Source organism: Marmota marmota, unplaced genomic scaffold (assembly GCF_001458135.2).
Source record: "Marmota marmota marmota unplaced genomic scaffold, marMar, whole genome shotgun sequence".
NCBI classification, from domain to species: Eukaryota; Metazoa; Chordata; class Mammalia; order Rodentia; family Sciuridae; genus Marmota; species Marmota marmota.
In genome coordinates this window covers 2,416,622-2,433,717 of record NW_025999944.1, presented here as the reverse complement: position 1 = coordinate 2,433,717, position 17,096 = coordinate 2,416,622, and the positions used below count along the sequence as shown (strand labels likewise).

At 34.6% G+C, this 17,096-nt stretch overlaps 1 protein-coding gene across 1 annotated transcript in view; it reads left to right on the top strand.

The window, feature by feature from the left end:
• The first annotated feature begins 6,632 nt into the window (after positions 1-6,632).
• Fzd3 (frizzled class receptor 3) overlaps positions 6,633-17,096 on the top strand; it is a 64,801-nt gene continuing 54,337 nt past the window's right edge. The window contains exons 1-2 of the mRNA XM_015499428.2: positions 6,633-6,767; positions 8,925-9,456. Coding sequence (XP_015354914.1) covers positions 9,268-9,456 — 189 coding nt within the window. The 5' untranslated portion in view covers positions 6,633-6,767; positions 8,925-9,267. The remainder of the gene's footprint in view (positions 6,768-8,924; positions 9,457-17,096) is intronic.

Here is a 17,096-nt window from a genome sequence, read left to right as displayed (position 1 = left end):
GCCCGCCCGCCGGGCGCGCGGTCGCTCTTGCCCGGCCCCGCTCGCGTTAGCTCGGGGCCGACCATTCTGTCCCGAGCCGAAAAGTTGTCCCTCCCAGCCACCAGTTTGCAAAGTCTGTGCCCCCCGTGCCTCCCGGGTGCCCCTGGCACGGCGGTGCGTTTGCCCCGGGGTGGGTGCCGCTGGGTCAGGAACACATGGCCTCCGAAATAAAGGCGCCGAGCGAGCGAGCGAGCCAGCGAGCAGCCTGAAGTGGACTTGTGTCATTCCAGAAACGTAAACATCATCCTAGAGTCCTTTGGTATCTTAGAGTCTGGGGGTTAGCTGCCTCCTCCTGTAAGAGAAAGAGGGCTTTTTTCCTTTTCTTTTTCTAGAAAGGGATTAAAAGAAACAAAAGTGCATGCCATTTTTTTTTCCAGGCGGAGGAGCAGATATAAACTTGAAAAATATTATGAAGAAGGTCGGGGTTTTATCCACTGTAAAATGAGGGTTTGAATTTTGGCTTCCTTTTGAAATTTAGGTAGCTGCAGCAGCAGAGCAGACCAACTGCATGTACAAGTATTCTAACAAAATATTTTTTTGAAATTGTATTGGGGATTGAACTCAGGGACTCATACCTGCTAGGCAGGCACTTTCCCGATAACCAACATTCCTAGCCGCCCCCCCCCCCCTTTAAAGTTTTTATTTTTTAAGATAGTGTCTAGTTGAGTTGCCCCAGGCTGGCCTCCAACTTGTGATCCTCCTGCCTCGGCCTCTGGAGTCGCTGGGATCCCAGGTGTACGATATCACACCTTACTTCAAACAATTTTGTGTTAGAAAAGTGGTTTTGATAGACCTGGAATATTTATAACTGGAATGGGTTACTTTGCAAAACCAATACATAGGAGAAAGGAAACAAAGACCCAGCTGACATGGAGGATGTTACCTCCCTCCTCAGCTTTTTTTTTTTAATCCCTTAGTGGTATGTTGGTCGCATTCTAGGCTGGAAAGAAATAGATAAATCCTTAGTTCTGTTATTATAAAGGAGGTACTCCTGACGATAATCCTTCCACCTTTGCTTTTAAGCAAATCAATATAATCCTTTTCCTCCAGGAAACAAAAACATCTACTTGAACTACCAAACCACAGAATAAAGCTAAAAAGATTGTTAGGAATCTTTCAGTTAGGAAAGAAGTAGGTGTAAAAGCTTGACTCTGTGGACCTAAGATAAAATATAAGCAAAAAACAGCCCTTCTCTTATTAGTAAAATAACATGCCCCCCCCCAAGCCCCCAAAGCTTTGAAGCTATTCAGAAAATAAGTAAATTGTTAATAATGCCTACCATCATACCCTCTCTTTCTTCTTACTTCTTTTTCCTCATCCACTACTAATATTTTCTATCTCCATCACTTTCTCAAAGCTGTAACACTGTCCTGTTGATAAAAGGAGAAGAAAGGACCATGGAATCTTAGGTGCTTTCATTCCTTTTCTCATCTTCTACTATATTTCTTTGAGCTTTATTGTGTGCTTTGAGTTATTTAGGTGGATTTTTTTGGAGGGGGGATTTCTGATTGAGGTACTTGAAGTAGTGAGGGTTGACAAGAATTTAAGAGCCAAGTGCACATTCTTTGTGTAGTATAATGTGAAAGCTTTATCATTGGGGAAGGAGAGAGTTTTTTTTGCTCACAATAGGTTGTCTGTTTCCCACTTGACCTACAGAAAAATTATCTACCCAATTTACATTTAATATTAGTTAGTAAAAATATAAGATTTTATACTCAAAACATCTTGAGCTGTTGGTTCATTGATGTAAGATTGTTATTGACTTTATTTTCTTTAGGAGACAGGAGGCCGAAAACCTCTTTAGTAGGGGAGAATGGCGTTATCCTCAAGGTTTTTGTTTTTTTGTTTTTACCCCCGCCCAAACTCTAGAATTATGGCTGCTTAAAGCTACAGCTCTGTACAAAAAAAGCAATAAGGCATATTTTTAAAAATGACTTCAAAAATACATACTGGAGGGCTGGGATTGTGGCTCAGTGGTAGAGTGAGGCCCTGGATTCCATCCTCAGCACCACACTAAATAAGTAAAAATAAAGATATTGTGTCCATCTACAACTAAAAAAATATTTTAAAAAATACACACTGGAGAAATTTTTCAGTCTAGATTGGTGAAAAGATGCTCATCCAAGTTTTGAGAAAAGAAAATAAGGTTTTCAGAAGTGGTATTTCTTAAGGGTATGAATAAATGTTTGAAGAGTAACAGCTCTTTACTGGCTAGGAAAGAGTTTTAACTATTGTGACAAAAAGGAATTCCCTCATTTGGCGTTCTAGTTAATTATACTGAGAACTAGTGAAAGTTTGGTAAACTATTGAAAGTTTGGTGCTCCAAGAAATGCATTGCAAATGAAATATGAGATGAATATAACTGGGCAACTAAGCATAACAAAAAAATCTGATCCTCAAATGTTATCTTAACTGAAATACTTTTGTAAGCAGGGCATACAAACCATCCAACCTTGCTAAGGAGGAGGAAACAGGGACTTGATACTTTCTAATGAAAATTCTAAGAATTTTCTGATGAACAGATTTTAATTGCAAAGGAAGCTGGGCTAGAATTTCAACCCTTTTTTTTTAGACCAGAATCTATCCATCTTTTAACTTAGTTTATTTTCAGATTAATTTTAAAAGCTCCTATGCTGTCTTCAGTCTTTGCATTTAATAATTTGTAAATGGGACTGCATTTTGGTGCATACCATTTATTTTAATTCTGAATCTTAAATGTATTTGTTTTTCATGGGGATTGAAAAATTAGATTGTTGTAATCAGATGACAAGATGGACTTCAAAAATTAAGTGTAGTAGGTAGGTCAGAAAAGAATATTCACTGTGAGATTAATAGGAATCTACATTCTATGAATTAAGTAAGAAGCTATATAAACTTTCTAATAAGACAATAAAATCCTTCAGAGAAGAAACTATTATTTAGAGGTAGTCATTGCCAATCCTTGTAATGCATTCTTAGAAAACCTGTCTGAAAGACAATATCTTTCCTTTTCCCATGGTAGCTATTGTGAATTCAACATTTACTTTGAGACAAACTTTGGATGATATTTCTGAATTAAAAATGAAAAATTTTACCTGTATTTACAGGGTGTCAGGAAAATGAAATCTAAACCAAGAATGATGAAATGGGTCCCTTTCTTTAAAGAAATTGTTGTTGAAATAGCCTTGCTGAACATAGTCTTTTGTTGCCAGACATCCTTGACGTACCCTTAGGGTCCACTTTTCTCATAGTTTCTTCGGGGATTCAGCCTGCTTTCCCCTTCACAGTTGCTACCTCTTGCTTTTCCCACGTGAGTTCTTTGCGTATGGCTTTGTTGCCACCCTGGAAGATAGTCTTCCAAAGTTGCATTTATTGCTGTCCTTCAGGACAAATATTTAGCTGATCTTATTTTAAGGGTTTTCTTTTTCCCCATTTTTTTTTTATTGGTGCACAAATTGCTTTATAGCTGCACATAATGATGAGATTTGTTGTTATATATTTGTTCATGCATAAAACATAATAATATAATTTGACCAATATAGAGCTTTTACTTTTTAATCATCAAAAGAAAACTGATAGATAATTGGGGAATATCAGATTCCTGATGTTAACATTCATAAAAATAGGAACACATAGGTTTAAAGTATCTAGTCGTTTCTTTTTTTTTCTTTCTTTCTTTCTCTCCCCTCACTGTAATGGGAAATAATCCCAGGGATTTGTACGTTCTAGACAAGCCCCTATACCTCTGAGCTACATGCCCAACTGTAGTCCTTTTTATTTTCTGATGTGATGTTAACCAAGTAACTTAATAGTTTTCAACATATTTTATATTGTTCTGTGGAAAAGTAAAAATGTCTCTTTTTCCATAGCTAGTTCATGACCAATTATTGTCACAGCATTCACTTTTTCTTTTCTTTTTTTGGGGGGTGGGGTGGGGTGGGGTGTGCTGGGGTATTGAACCCAAGGGCACTTTACTCACTGAGTTACATCCTTACCTCTTTTTACTTTTAATTTTGAGATAGGGTCTTGCTAAGTTGTTGAAGGTCATGATGAGTTGCTAAGGCTGGCCTTGAATTTGTGATCCTCCTGCCTCAGCCTCCCAATTGCTGGGATTTGAGGCATATACCACCTTACCTGGTTTATAGCATTCATTTTTGCCTGGCCCTTGATGCCTGAAATTGTTCGATTGGGTTTTATTAACCCAGTAGGTCCCTTTATTCAATTGAAATGCTACAGATTTCCGAAATTTAAGAATATGATAATATCAGTAAGAAAGCCCTAAACAGCTATTAATGAGTTGCTATATTTTGGCAAGATCTTTTTGGGTCCAGAATCTTCTCTGTGTCTTATAGGTCTGGAACTTTAATTTAGAGCTTTTTCATGGATGACCATCCCTTAGGAAAAGTGGCATACTCATATAATCCTCATTAGAAGCAGTTGTTTCATTATGTTATTGAGGAACAATTTGAAATATGTATGAGAAGTTTTTAATAATGTGTATTCCATTTGATTTAGTTAATAGGTGATCTGACTTTTTTCCAGTGTTGAAAAATAAAAGTTTTGAATCATACTGAATTGATCATCACATTTTTGCTTATTACCCATAGTAGGACAGGTAGTGTGTACCTTGGCTTATTGCTTTAATTAGCAACCAATAATCTATTCAGCTAGTATTTATTCTTGTCAGCTAGTCAGAACACATTTATAGATTTTGCAATTAATTTTTCCATATATGAAATAATGTAACATGGATTCTTTTATAAAATTACATAGAACATTTATATTATTCAGGTAAAATTTTTTATTTGTTTTTTATTTGTTGTAATTAGTTATGCATGACATTAGAATGCATTTTGACATATCATACATAAACGGACTATAACCTCTCATTCTTCTGATTGTACATGATATAAAATTACACTGGTCATGTAATCATATATGCACATTCATTCTACTGTATATTATTTTTAAATAATTGAAATAGTTTTATTATAGTCCATGCACATATTTTTCTAACAAAATGGGTTTTATACGTATGTATGTACATGTATATATATGTTTTGTAAACTACTTTTTATTTATTTATTTTTTACTCATTGTCATAATATTATCATGTCAATAAATATAGGTCTATCTTTTTTGTTGGGGAGTACTAGTGCTGGGGATTTAACATAAGACCTTGCTCATATTAAATAACATACTGCAGTCAGGCTCTTTATTTTTAGTAACTATATAATATTCTATTATGCAATTATAACATAATTTATTTGGTTAATTCCTTTTTTTATTTTGAGAGAGAGAGAGAATTTTTAATATTTATTTATTTTTCAGCGGACACAACATCTTTGTTTGTACATGGTGCTGAGGATCGAACCCAGGCCACATGCATGCCAGGCGAGTGCACTACCGCTTGAGCCACATCCCCAGCCCTTGGTTAATTCCTTATTGGTAGACTCTAAGGTTGTTTACTTTTAATACCTTTGTTTTATTTATTTATTTTTATGCAGTGCTGAGGATCAAACCCAGGACCTCACACGCTCTAGGCAAGCGCTCTACCGCTGAGCCACAACCCCAGCCCCTGTTTACAGTTTTTTGTTGTAAACAGTGTTATGATAAAATTTAATTTCGCATCGTGCACTCGTGTGTTTGGGTTTTGTTTTTTTTTTTTGGTACCAGGGATTGAACTCCGGGTACTTGATTACTGGGCCATATCCCCAGCCCTATTTGTATTTTATTAGAGACGTCTCACTGAGTTCCTTAGCGCCTCGCCAGTTACTGAGGCTGACTTTGAACTTGTGATTCTCCTGTCTCAGCCTCCTGAGCCACTGGGATTATAGGCATGTGCCGCCATGCCCAGCTTATACTCATGTGTTTATCTTCTTAGAATAAATTATAAAATAGATTTGCTGAATCAAATTATGCACATTTTAAGTACTTTTAATATAAGTAGTCATTTCTTAAAGTGTCAATTAATTTACATTGCTTTTGAAAGTAGTTGAAAATTTCTTTTCCTTATACTCTCTCCTGTATTGTGTTTATTTTTGCCCATTTGATTAGCAAAAAAACATTATCTCATGCTTGCATTCTTTATTATTAATGTATTAATGTAATGAAAATTCTTTACTAAGATCTTTAATCTGCCTATTTGCTTTTTTCTCACTGCATTCCACTGTTCCCTCCACCCCTTTGTAATAATCATGAACTACAGTCTTACCATATTAAGATTATTGTCTTTCTGTAGTTTTAAAGATTTGCAAAAGTATTTTGAAACTGGGTGCAGTGGTGCATCCCTGTAATCCCAGCTATTTGAAGGCTGAGGCAAGAAGATCACAAGTTCAAGGCCAGCCTGGACAATTTTGTCTCAAAATAAAAATTTTTAAGAAAGGGTCAGTAATAGTGCCCCTGGATTTAATACCTAGTACTAAAAACTAAAAAATAAAATGTATAAGTTAAAAAATAAAAGAAATTCTAAAAAGCATTTTTATGTAAGTGATTTGGACATTGTAATACATAAGGAAACACATAAGCCCACATGAAGCTGGGCTGGGATTGTGGCTCAGTGGTAGAGCATATTTGCCTAGCATGTGTGAGGCACTGGCTTCAATTCTCAGCACCACATAAAAATAAATAAAGGAATGTGTCCATCTACAACTAAAAAAATATTTTAAAAAAGAAGAAGAAGGTCAGAAGCATCACTTACAAGTAAGGCAAAAGGAATAATTGAGAAGAAATCAAGTAAAATAAATGAAGTAAGTAGAAGAATAAGGACATATTTCATGTGGTTTTAAAAATGCAAAAAGGTATTACTTAATTTCTTCCTCAAATTTTATGTAATTAGTCTTCTTTTAACCATATGAACCCATAAATGCTTGAAAAAGAGACTAGTTTAAATGAAATGTTGAAATTCTTGGTTTTGTAGTATTTATAGCCAATAGGGAGCAATGTTCCCTTAATTTTTTTTTTTTTTTTTTTACTTGCAAGTAGATAAACATGCTGCACAGGCAATAAACTACAAAGACTGAACTTACATAGATGTTTTAATCTATAATCAAATAAAGCTTTCAACAATTATTTGACAATTAATAATATGCATAATCAGTACCATGCTTCGAGGTAATTAAGCTTAAACATGTTTTTATGTTTAATATCAGTTTTTCTGTAGCCAGATCTCAACATTTCTGGGATTATCTTAAAGGAGAGAAAGAAAGAAAAAAAAAAAAAGACCAAGAATCTGTCACAGAAATCTCTGGCTTAAAGTATAAAGAGATTTAGACTTTTTGAGCAGGACCTTAAACAACCTTAGTGTGTCTAATTCTAGAGACCAAAGACTTCCTTTTCCCTTCCATCATTTAAGACCATCTTCTAGAAATTTGGAAGATTGAGCCACTGTTTTGTTTTCTCCAAATACTTTTCTACCTGGAGCTGGCGATACAGAGGTCCCAAGCATTGATAATCAGTGCTGAAGGACAAATTCTTTCACTGCTCAAGCTAAGCTGGTTTTTAGGTCTCAAGTTGTAAGCTCTCATGGCTATTTGAGTTAGTATTTTAGTTGTCCTGTTAACCTGAGTCTCTAGGAATATCTGAATCTGAATTTCTCATGTTTTCTTAACTTTGGCCGCCTATAAGAAACACAAGAATATCCAGTGCATAAGAAACAAAATTTAATGAAAACAAAGTTAGCATCATTGCTAAACCAAATCAAATGTGAATAGCTTAGAATATGCTTTTTTCATACCACACTTGCTCCATGCACATTCTTTTCAGCACCAGTTGAGCATCACATGTATTGTCACCTTGGGAAAGTAGAGGCAAAGTCAAGAGATTCTAAAGCTCAGTGGAAATGATAACTGGGAATCATTCCTATTTTAGGGATGATTTCTGTTCTCTGGAGCCTGGCTGTGTGTAATGGCTGTTCATTAAATGTTTGTAATTCAAGGTCTGTATCTCTGGTTTTAAATTTTTGTGCTATCTAAAAAGATGATATAGTGTTGAGAAAATTACTCATATTACTTTTAGAACCTTCTATTTGTCAGTTCATTATTGGTTGATAGAGGTAGCATCTTTTTTTTTTTTTTTTAGAGAGAATTTTAATATTTATTTTTTAGTTTTTGGCGAACAGAACATCTTTGTTTGTATGTGGTGCTGAGGATCGAACCCGGGCCGCACGCATGCCAGGCAAGTGTGCTACCGCTTGAGCCACATCCCCAGCCCGAGAGGTAGCATCTTAATCAACTGTAATTCAGTAATAAAAATACCTAATGTTTTATAATGTTTTACTATTTATAAAGTACTTTTGCATGCATTATCTCATAATTCACTCATATATCATCTTGTAAGAAAAGTGGTGGTGGAACATTTCCAGGAAGAAAAATTATGGGTTCATAGACGTTAAATGATATGTTATGTTCACATAGTTATAAGAGGCTTAAATTTATCTTTTGTTTTATTTTTCAAACCTTTCACAGATCCCTTCTGCCAAATCAGTTCATGTAAAAACTGTACTATTAATGATTAAAACACATAATAAATTTTAAATTCAATTATTTAGGGTACAACAAATGTTTAAGTAAAACTTAGGACAAAAGCATAAGAATTTTTTAAAGTGAATCCGTTATATCTTGAGACAAATGAAAGATCGCCTCTATGGACAAGAAGTTAAACCATGTGTTTCTATAAGCAACTGAAGGAAGAAAATCAAATTTGTTTGTTAAATGCTATTTAAGGACAGTTTTAGCATATCTATAGCACAAATGATAAAGTAGAAAAACTATATTGTATTTTTGTGAGGTACCCGTGATTTTATCTATTAGATCAGTATGATGTCTAAACAAACATTTTAATGTTAAGTGCACAATATTTTGAGAGGTAGTGACTAATTTCTCCCATTTTTTAAATAATTCTTTCAGATATTTCAATCAAAGGAAGAAATAGCTCTTCTCCTAAGATGGAATCTGTGATTTGGGAATGTGGTTGATCAACTTGATATGTTGGCCAAATGTGCCCTATGTAATAAAACGAAAAGAAGAGACAAGATGATGTCATTTGCCTGTGTTGTGAAACCAAAAACAAATGCCTTTTGTGAGACCAAGCTAACAAACCACTGATGGTACAAAGAGTATTTAACTTTTGAAGAACTTAACAGTAAGATATAGAAGAAGTACTTTCAAGCTGAGACCTGCAGGTGTATATTGATCTAAAATACATACTGAGTAGGCCTGATCATCTGAATTTCATTCAGATCAAGGAAGAATGGCTATGAGTTGGATGGTCTTCTCTCTTTGGCTCTTGACTATGTTTGTGGGGCATATAAGTGGGCACAGTTTGTTTTCTTGTGAACCTATTACGTTGAGGATGTGCCAGGATTTGCCTTATAACACTACCTTCATGCCTAACCTTCTGAATCATTATGATCAACAGACAGCAGCTTTAGCAATGGAGGTAAGACTTGATCTGTCCTTTAACATATCTCAGAAAATGATATTACCCTGTCATCTAATGTGTTTGATGAATAATAGGAAAATATGCTATTTTAAACTATTTCATGTGCATATAAAAATTTATAAATTTTGGTTCAGTCTGATGGATTGAAGAATTCCTATATAGGAATGCTACTCCAGATTTACTTTCCAGACATTATACTTTTACAAAGAAATTTGAAACACTAGAATATGGGAGATAATAGTCATTCAGAAGTTTAAAATTGTCTAAGTTATAACATGATTACATCCCTCTTATCATCCCTCTTATTTGGCTAATAAAAACTTCAGATAAAGAGCATATTATAATAACATGCATAGTTAAGTCATTAAGTATTGAATATAATGTGATTTTTTTTTAAAGAATGAGTTCTTTTGTTCTGCCTTTAAACTTAACAATCATTGAGTTTTTTTAAATATTCAAGATGATTTCCTGGTCATACCATGTTCATATCAGTGTAAGAACAACTCTCAATTAAAAAAAAATTTGTTATACGGATTTTCTGTTATTGATTTCTCAGATTTTATGAGAAATTTTTGTCTTATTTGAATTTTTTAATAGTAATTTTTAGGCATTTCTTAATGATTTTACTTTAGAAACTGACAAATTAATGGTTGTAGTTAATGATAGGTTTAAATATGTGTTTGTGACTCTGTAATGGTTTTAGAATTGAGGACACAGATATACGTGCCAGGTAAGAACTGGGAGGCAGTAAACAGTGGTGGTAAGGAGCTTTGGAGTTAGACAACATAGGTTTGAATTACAGCTTCACTACTTTCTAGCAGTGTTACAAGTTAATATGAATTTTCCCACCATAGTTTCTTTCTTTATAAAATAAGATCACTCAGGCTTTTGTAATGTAAAATAAAAATACATCTATAAAGTACTGTAAATACTCTATGATAGTTTTTGCCATTTTTCCATATTCTCATATTAATATGCTATATAGATAGTATAATTTAGAGAGAATGTCTTATACTTTTGCCTTTAATCCATTTGCACTGTGCTTTCAGCAAATGCAGCGTACACGTTTTGGAATTTTTCATTGTATAATAAAAGTCAAATGTTATTTCAAAGTAGATTAAAATAAATCTGGGAAATTTTGTAGATTATTATTCATAGATTTTGCAGTGTGAGGGGCATCTCTTATATATTCAAAATACTTGAAGATGTTTTAGAAAATATTTTCTGCTCTTCCTCTGACTACATAAGGTCTAACTGGTGAACAGAGAGATTTGGTATAGATTGTCAGGTTAGGTTATGTGACAAGGGGGTATTGGTTAAATACAGAAAATTAGCTCCAGCCATGGTAGTCTTTGTTATGTATTAAAGTTATAGATTTTTCTCCCCCAAAAATTGAGTTAGAAATACCTTTGTTTCTAGTATCATTGTAAGTTATAACTTTTATAAAGCAAATAGGGTAGTAAGAAACTAGGCATGAAGCTGGTTTTTTTTCTTATTTATTTTTTAGATGTTGGTAGACCTTTATTTTATTCATTTATTTATATGCGGTGCTGAGAATTGAACCCAGTGCCTCACACGTGCTAGGCAAGAGCTCTACTACTGAGCCACAACCCTAGCCCCTAGCTTTTATATTAACTTGCGTTCAACTTTTAGCTCTGCTGTGCAGTAAGCTTAAGACTTTGGACAAGTTACTAAACATTCTTGAACCTTGTTTTCTTAATATGTGAAAGGCAATAATAACAACTGTGATTTATGAAGTAGCACAACACATAGTACACAATAGGTGATCTGCAAATGTAAATTCTATTCCAAATTCTTTTTCTAAATGAACTTGTATCTTTAGTTGTAGGTTCATGGGGCATTCATAATGATGGTCTGGTAGGCGTTCTCTACCTCTTCTCACATATGATCAAAAAAGTCTAGATTTTTTATGGGCAGTGGACGCCTCTGTTTGAATTTCAAACTAGATTTTGCAGTGTGAGGAGAGCTCCTAAGGGGGCAGTAGTTTCTAAGAGAAAATTTCCAATGATTTGAAGCAGTGTTGGAGATACTTGCTTATTGCATGGTTGTCATATTAGGATCATGATGCCCCTGATAGGAAGAAAAGAATCCTGAAACAGTTTAAGAGTGTAAAGTTTCTGTAATAGCAAAAGACATGGAAACTCATTGGACAGCACGACATGTGCATAGCTGCTGATGACACCTCTTCATCTCTCTCTCTGCTGATCTTGGAACTTTGGATATGTCTGCTAACTTTTACCAGGAGCAAGTAATTAGAGCAAACAGTCCCAGCTCACTGGAGACTAGATAAACTGAAAGATAGTTCCCTAGCTATAGCATTAGCAAGCCCAGGCTTTAAGCCCATCTGGAACAGTAAGCTAGGCATACCAAGAATGAGAGAAATCATAAAATCTGAATTATTTTAGACTTGATTATTCACAAGAGGTTGGATCTTCTCACATTGTTTAAATGGATTCCTAATCTGTACTTTCTTTGAGTTGAAAGTGGGACATAGTTAAATAGGGTTAAGTATCAACCCATTAAATTGAAATTGATTACAAGTACCAAATGAGATATATGAAAATTATTTTTTAAAATAGCAGTGCCTACCCAGAAGATGAAAGCATGATAGATGTTCACAAGTTAACTCTCACTGTTTCTCCTAGCCTTATTATTCTCTTCAGAAGCTGTTCATCACAATTGCACAGAATGTCTTAGCATTACTTGAACCTACCAAATTTTTGTAAATGCTGTCTTTGCCATGAAGGCTATTCCAGTATTCCTGTTGGTGATCTCTCATTTACTTTTCAAAACCTGTTTTTGTTGTTGCTTCTTTGAAACCTAGGATGTTCAAAGTCTATGGTTCTTTCCTCCACACTTACCAGTATGCTTTATATGTACCCCTGTTCTGATGTGTGCATTATTATGTTAGAATTTTTTTATATTTTTATTCTTCCTAGTAGAATTTCAACTTTTTGGAAGCAGAGCTTGTCCATGTTCATCTTTCTATCTCTAGTATTTAATATAGAGACTTACACATAGTAAATGCTTAACATAGAGCCTCACACATAATAGATGCTAAATAAATGTTTGAATTAATTTCACTGTAAATCCTTTAGAGGTGACGGTGGTCAAGATTGTGTTATACTTAAACTCTTAATCTTATGGGGTTAGAAATAGAAGTTTGATGAGGATGGTGATGTTATTATAATACTAAGTTACTACACGTTTGTGAACACTAGTATGTCACTTTTTCTTATTTTTCAAAGTGACTTGAAGCTTTCAGCATTGTGTTTGCATTTATAACTGGTATAATTAAATAAAGGAACAACAGAACAGAATTTTCCCTTCTCTAGGCTTATGTCAAAATTCTTTTGTACTCAATTCACTGTTTAGAGTCAGTGGTGGACTGGGGTTGTGGCTCAGTGGTAGAGTGCTTACTTTGCATGTGTGAGGCACTAAGTTCAATTTTCTAAATAAAGGTATTGAGCCCATCTACAACTAAAAAAATGTTTTTTAAAAAAATAGTCAATGGTAGGGCTGGGGATGTGGCTCAAGCGGTAGCGCGCTCGCCTGGCATGTGTGTGGCCCGGGTTCGAGCCTCAGCATCACATACAAACTAAGATGTTGTGTCCGCCAAAAACTAAAAAATAAATATTAAAATTCTCTTAAGAAAAAAAAAGAGTCAATGGTAGAGGCTGGGTTTATAGCTCAGTGGTAGGTAGAGTGCTTGCCTAGCAAGCGCGAGGTCCTGGATTCAATCCTCAGCACCATATAAAAATAAATAAATAAAAATAAAAATGTTATGTCCATCTACAACTAAAAAAAATATTAAAAAAGAAGAAGAAGAAGAAAAGTCAATGGTAGCCAGGTTAGGGGTGCCTTTAATCCCAGTAGTTTAGGATGCTGAGGCAGGAGAATAGCAAGTTCAAAGCCAGCCTCAGCAACTTAAGAGAGGTCCTAAACAATTTATTGAGATCTTCTCTCAAAATAATTTTATAATGAGGTCTGAGGATGTGGCTCAGTGTTGAAGAGCTTCTGGGTTCAGTCCCTGGTACCAAAACACACACACACACACACACACACACACACACACACACACTTGGGTATCCAAGTGTGTGTATCATTCTGGTTTTGTTGAAAAAAGTATATTCATGTTCATGTAGAGTAAGTGATCTGGTAGGATTTCCATTAAGACCAACTGTGGTTATTTCTGAATTAACAGTTTGTGTTTGCTATGTTCTTCATTTAATGTTTGTATTTTCTTTTTCTTTCTTTTTCATTTTTCAGTATTGGAGATTTTACACAAGCCTCATGCATTCTAGGCAAATGCTCTACCACTGAGTTACAGCCCTACCTTCTAGTGGCTTTTTCTTATTTTTCTGTATGAAACATATTGTACTTCCCCATCTCCACCCCACCACTACACAGCTGGTGCTGGAGATTGAACCAAGGGCCTAGTACAGGCTAATAAACATGTGCTCTATACTTAATTTCACCCCTAGCCCATACATTGTGCTTTTAAAACACTAATATTAGTAAGGACGTTTTAGTTTTAAAAATTTGAACTGTCCTGTTTTGTTCCTCTTTCAGGGCAGCGCCTAAGACATAGTATTCATTAAATATATTTTGATTGAATGACTGTAGTGTAAGGAAGAACTTGGTGTTACAAAAGGCATGAAGTGGGCTCAATCCTCAGCACCACATACAAACAAGGATGTTGTGTCCGCCAAAAACTGAAAAATAAATATTAAAAAATTCTCTTTCTCTCTCTAAAAAAAAAAATATTAAAAAAAAAAGGCATGAAGTGCTTTCAAAGAGAAGGATCATGTGGAGGCTTTAAGTTGTAGATGGTCAATTGGACTTTAAAATTCAGATAGGGTTTGTTGTTTATTTTTTAAGAGACTAGTATAATGTACCTCGTGTAACAATAATTCTGGGTATTCTGGGCATTCTGGGCAAGCACTCTATCTCTGAGCTACATTCCTTAACTCTGAAGGGTCTTTAGAAGCCTGTTTTGTGATCAGAGTAAACCAACCAGAATGAAGTTGTTTCTAAATTGAAAAAATGTACTCCACAAGTAGTGGAGAATTATTTGCACCTGATTTTAGGGGGAAAAAAAATCAGCTTTTGAACATTTTTATTCATTTTTTTAGTGTGACAAATCAGTTTAAAGGAATTACCTTAAAAATAATTTGCCTGGGCTGGGATTGTGGCTCAGCGGTAGAGCGCTTGCCTCGCATGTGCGAGACCCTGGGTTTGATCCTCATCACCACATACAAAAATAAACAAGTGAAATAAAGGTATTGTGTCCAACTACAACTAAAAAATAAAAAATATTAAAAAAAATTTTCCTTATTTTTAATTTATTTTTATCTTTATTGGTACTGGGTATCAAATCCAGGGGTGCTTTACTTAACCACTCAGCTACATCCCCAGCAGTATTTATTTTTTTATTTTGAAATGGTGTCTTGCTAAGTTGATGAGGGTTTTGCTGAGTTGCTGAAGCTGCCCTTGACCTTGGGATCTTCCTGACTCAGCCTCCTGAGACTATGGGATTATAGATATATACCACTGTCTCCAGCAAAATTACTTGTTTTAAATTAAATTATTAGAAGTAGTGAAATTCGGTTTGCAAAGTTTTATTTTTAAGACATGCCATATGGGCTGAGGATGTGACTCAAGCGGTAGCGTGCTCGCCTGGCATGCGTGTGGCCCGGGTTCGATCCTCAGCACCATATACAAACAAAGATGTTGTGTCTGCCGAAAAACTAAAAAATAAATATTAAAATTCTCTCTCTCTCTCTCTCTCTCTCTTTAAAAAAAAAAACCTATTGATTAAATAATGGGCTGGGGATAAATCTATATAAAAAAAAGACATGCCATAATTTAGGATTCTCCATGATATTGGAAATATTAAAAGTTTACTTCCTAAAAAAAGTCAAATTTATGGACTGAGTATGAAGGTGAATAGTTCCTGTGATAGTGGTGAATTCTACAAAACCAACTCACTGAAAGACTTTTGGAAAGTACTTACACACTGTCATAGGACACTTAAAAATTAAGGTTAGGAGAAAAAATTCTAAGATTAGAGGATTATTTTGTAGATGCAAAGTAATAAAGTTTTAGACCTTTTTTCATTAGAGACTATTGTTCCAGAAAGGGAGTTTTTAAGCTTTTATTTTATTTGCTTAAAGTCATTCTAAAAAGTTGTTTTCAAATAATTTCTTACTCTAATTTGAATCTGAAATAGCTATGAATACCATTTTTTAATTTTCAAGGCAATTCCACATTCGATTTCTCAGTTAGTGAATTTAGTCATAATATTCCCAAACTCAGTAGGGTGCAGTTTCCATGGTTACCATACCCTTTGTAAAGTGACAAAGGTTGGAATTCTGATTCTCTTGAGTCAAATTTTGGCCTTTGACTCTGTCCCCTTTTCACACCCCTTCCTAAGCTTGGGTTGTTGCTATGCTTGGAGGTTTGTCAGCTAGCAGGTTTCTATGGTAACAGGAATGGAAATTTGAAAGAAGAATGAATGGGAGCACAAAGGCTTGGTTGATTTGAATTTGAACAAAGAATGCAAGGTTCCATGTAGTGCACCTTTGTTGTAGAAACCAGAAATTTAATTTTAGAAAGTTACTTTCTAGTTTGTAAACTTCTTATACCCTGGTCTTGATTTATTGAACAAAAGTATTACTGTTTAGGGAAATAGTAAGAACCTTTAAAATTCAGTCAGCTAAAGTTCTCTTCTTCTACTTCATAGAACTTTAATAGTATTCTTTATGTTATGTACTTGTTATTGACTTTTAAGTGTCCAGGTTACCAATTTAATTTTGATTTTGTTGTGGTTTAAAATTGTTGGTAAAGTTAAAATCAAGGCAATTTGCTTATTTGAAAAGTATTAATTTTGATTTGTTTTTATATACAGCTTTGTTGAGGTGTGTACATGATAAGCTGCACTCTTAAAGTGTTCACTTCCATGAGTTTTTGACCAAGCATGTGATACCACCACCACAAAGTACAGAACATTTCTGCCACGTCAAAAGCTTCCTTATGTTCCTTTGTAGTCCATCCTTCTTTCTGCTCACTGTTCCAAAGCAAATCAGTGATCTGTTTTCTGTCATTATGAATTAGTTTTCATTTTCTAGAGTTTTATATAAATGGAATTATAGCATCTACATTTTTGTCTGGTTTCTTTTACCCAGCATTACGATTTTGAGGTTTATGTTTTGTTTTGCTTTTTAAGAGAAAACTAAAATGTAAGTTAAGTAGAACAAATTGGTTAAGTATAAGGACTGGATAAGAATGCCAAAGTTTCTATGCCTTATTTTCTACATGTGTATCATAGAATGAGATTAGTTTTAATAGTATCCCTTATGGAATTGTAAGAAAAAGAGAACTTTAGCTGATTGATTTGAAATGAGGTAAGCGTATAAGGCTTTTTCAGCAATTCCTGTCCTACAGTGTCAGTAAATGCTAAGATACAGCCCAAAGTACTTTAAGCTAGTAATTAGCAAAAGCATAAACTCGTAGCTTTAGGCTCAGTGCATGCAGCACAAAATAGTCATTTATGGCAATTTTGTAATTCATGATGGGGTTCCCAGATGGAAGTTTGGTTAACATATTAACGTCAT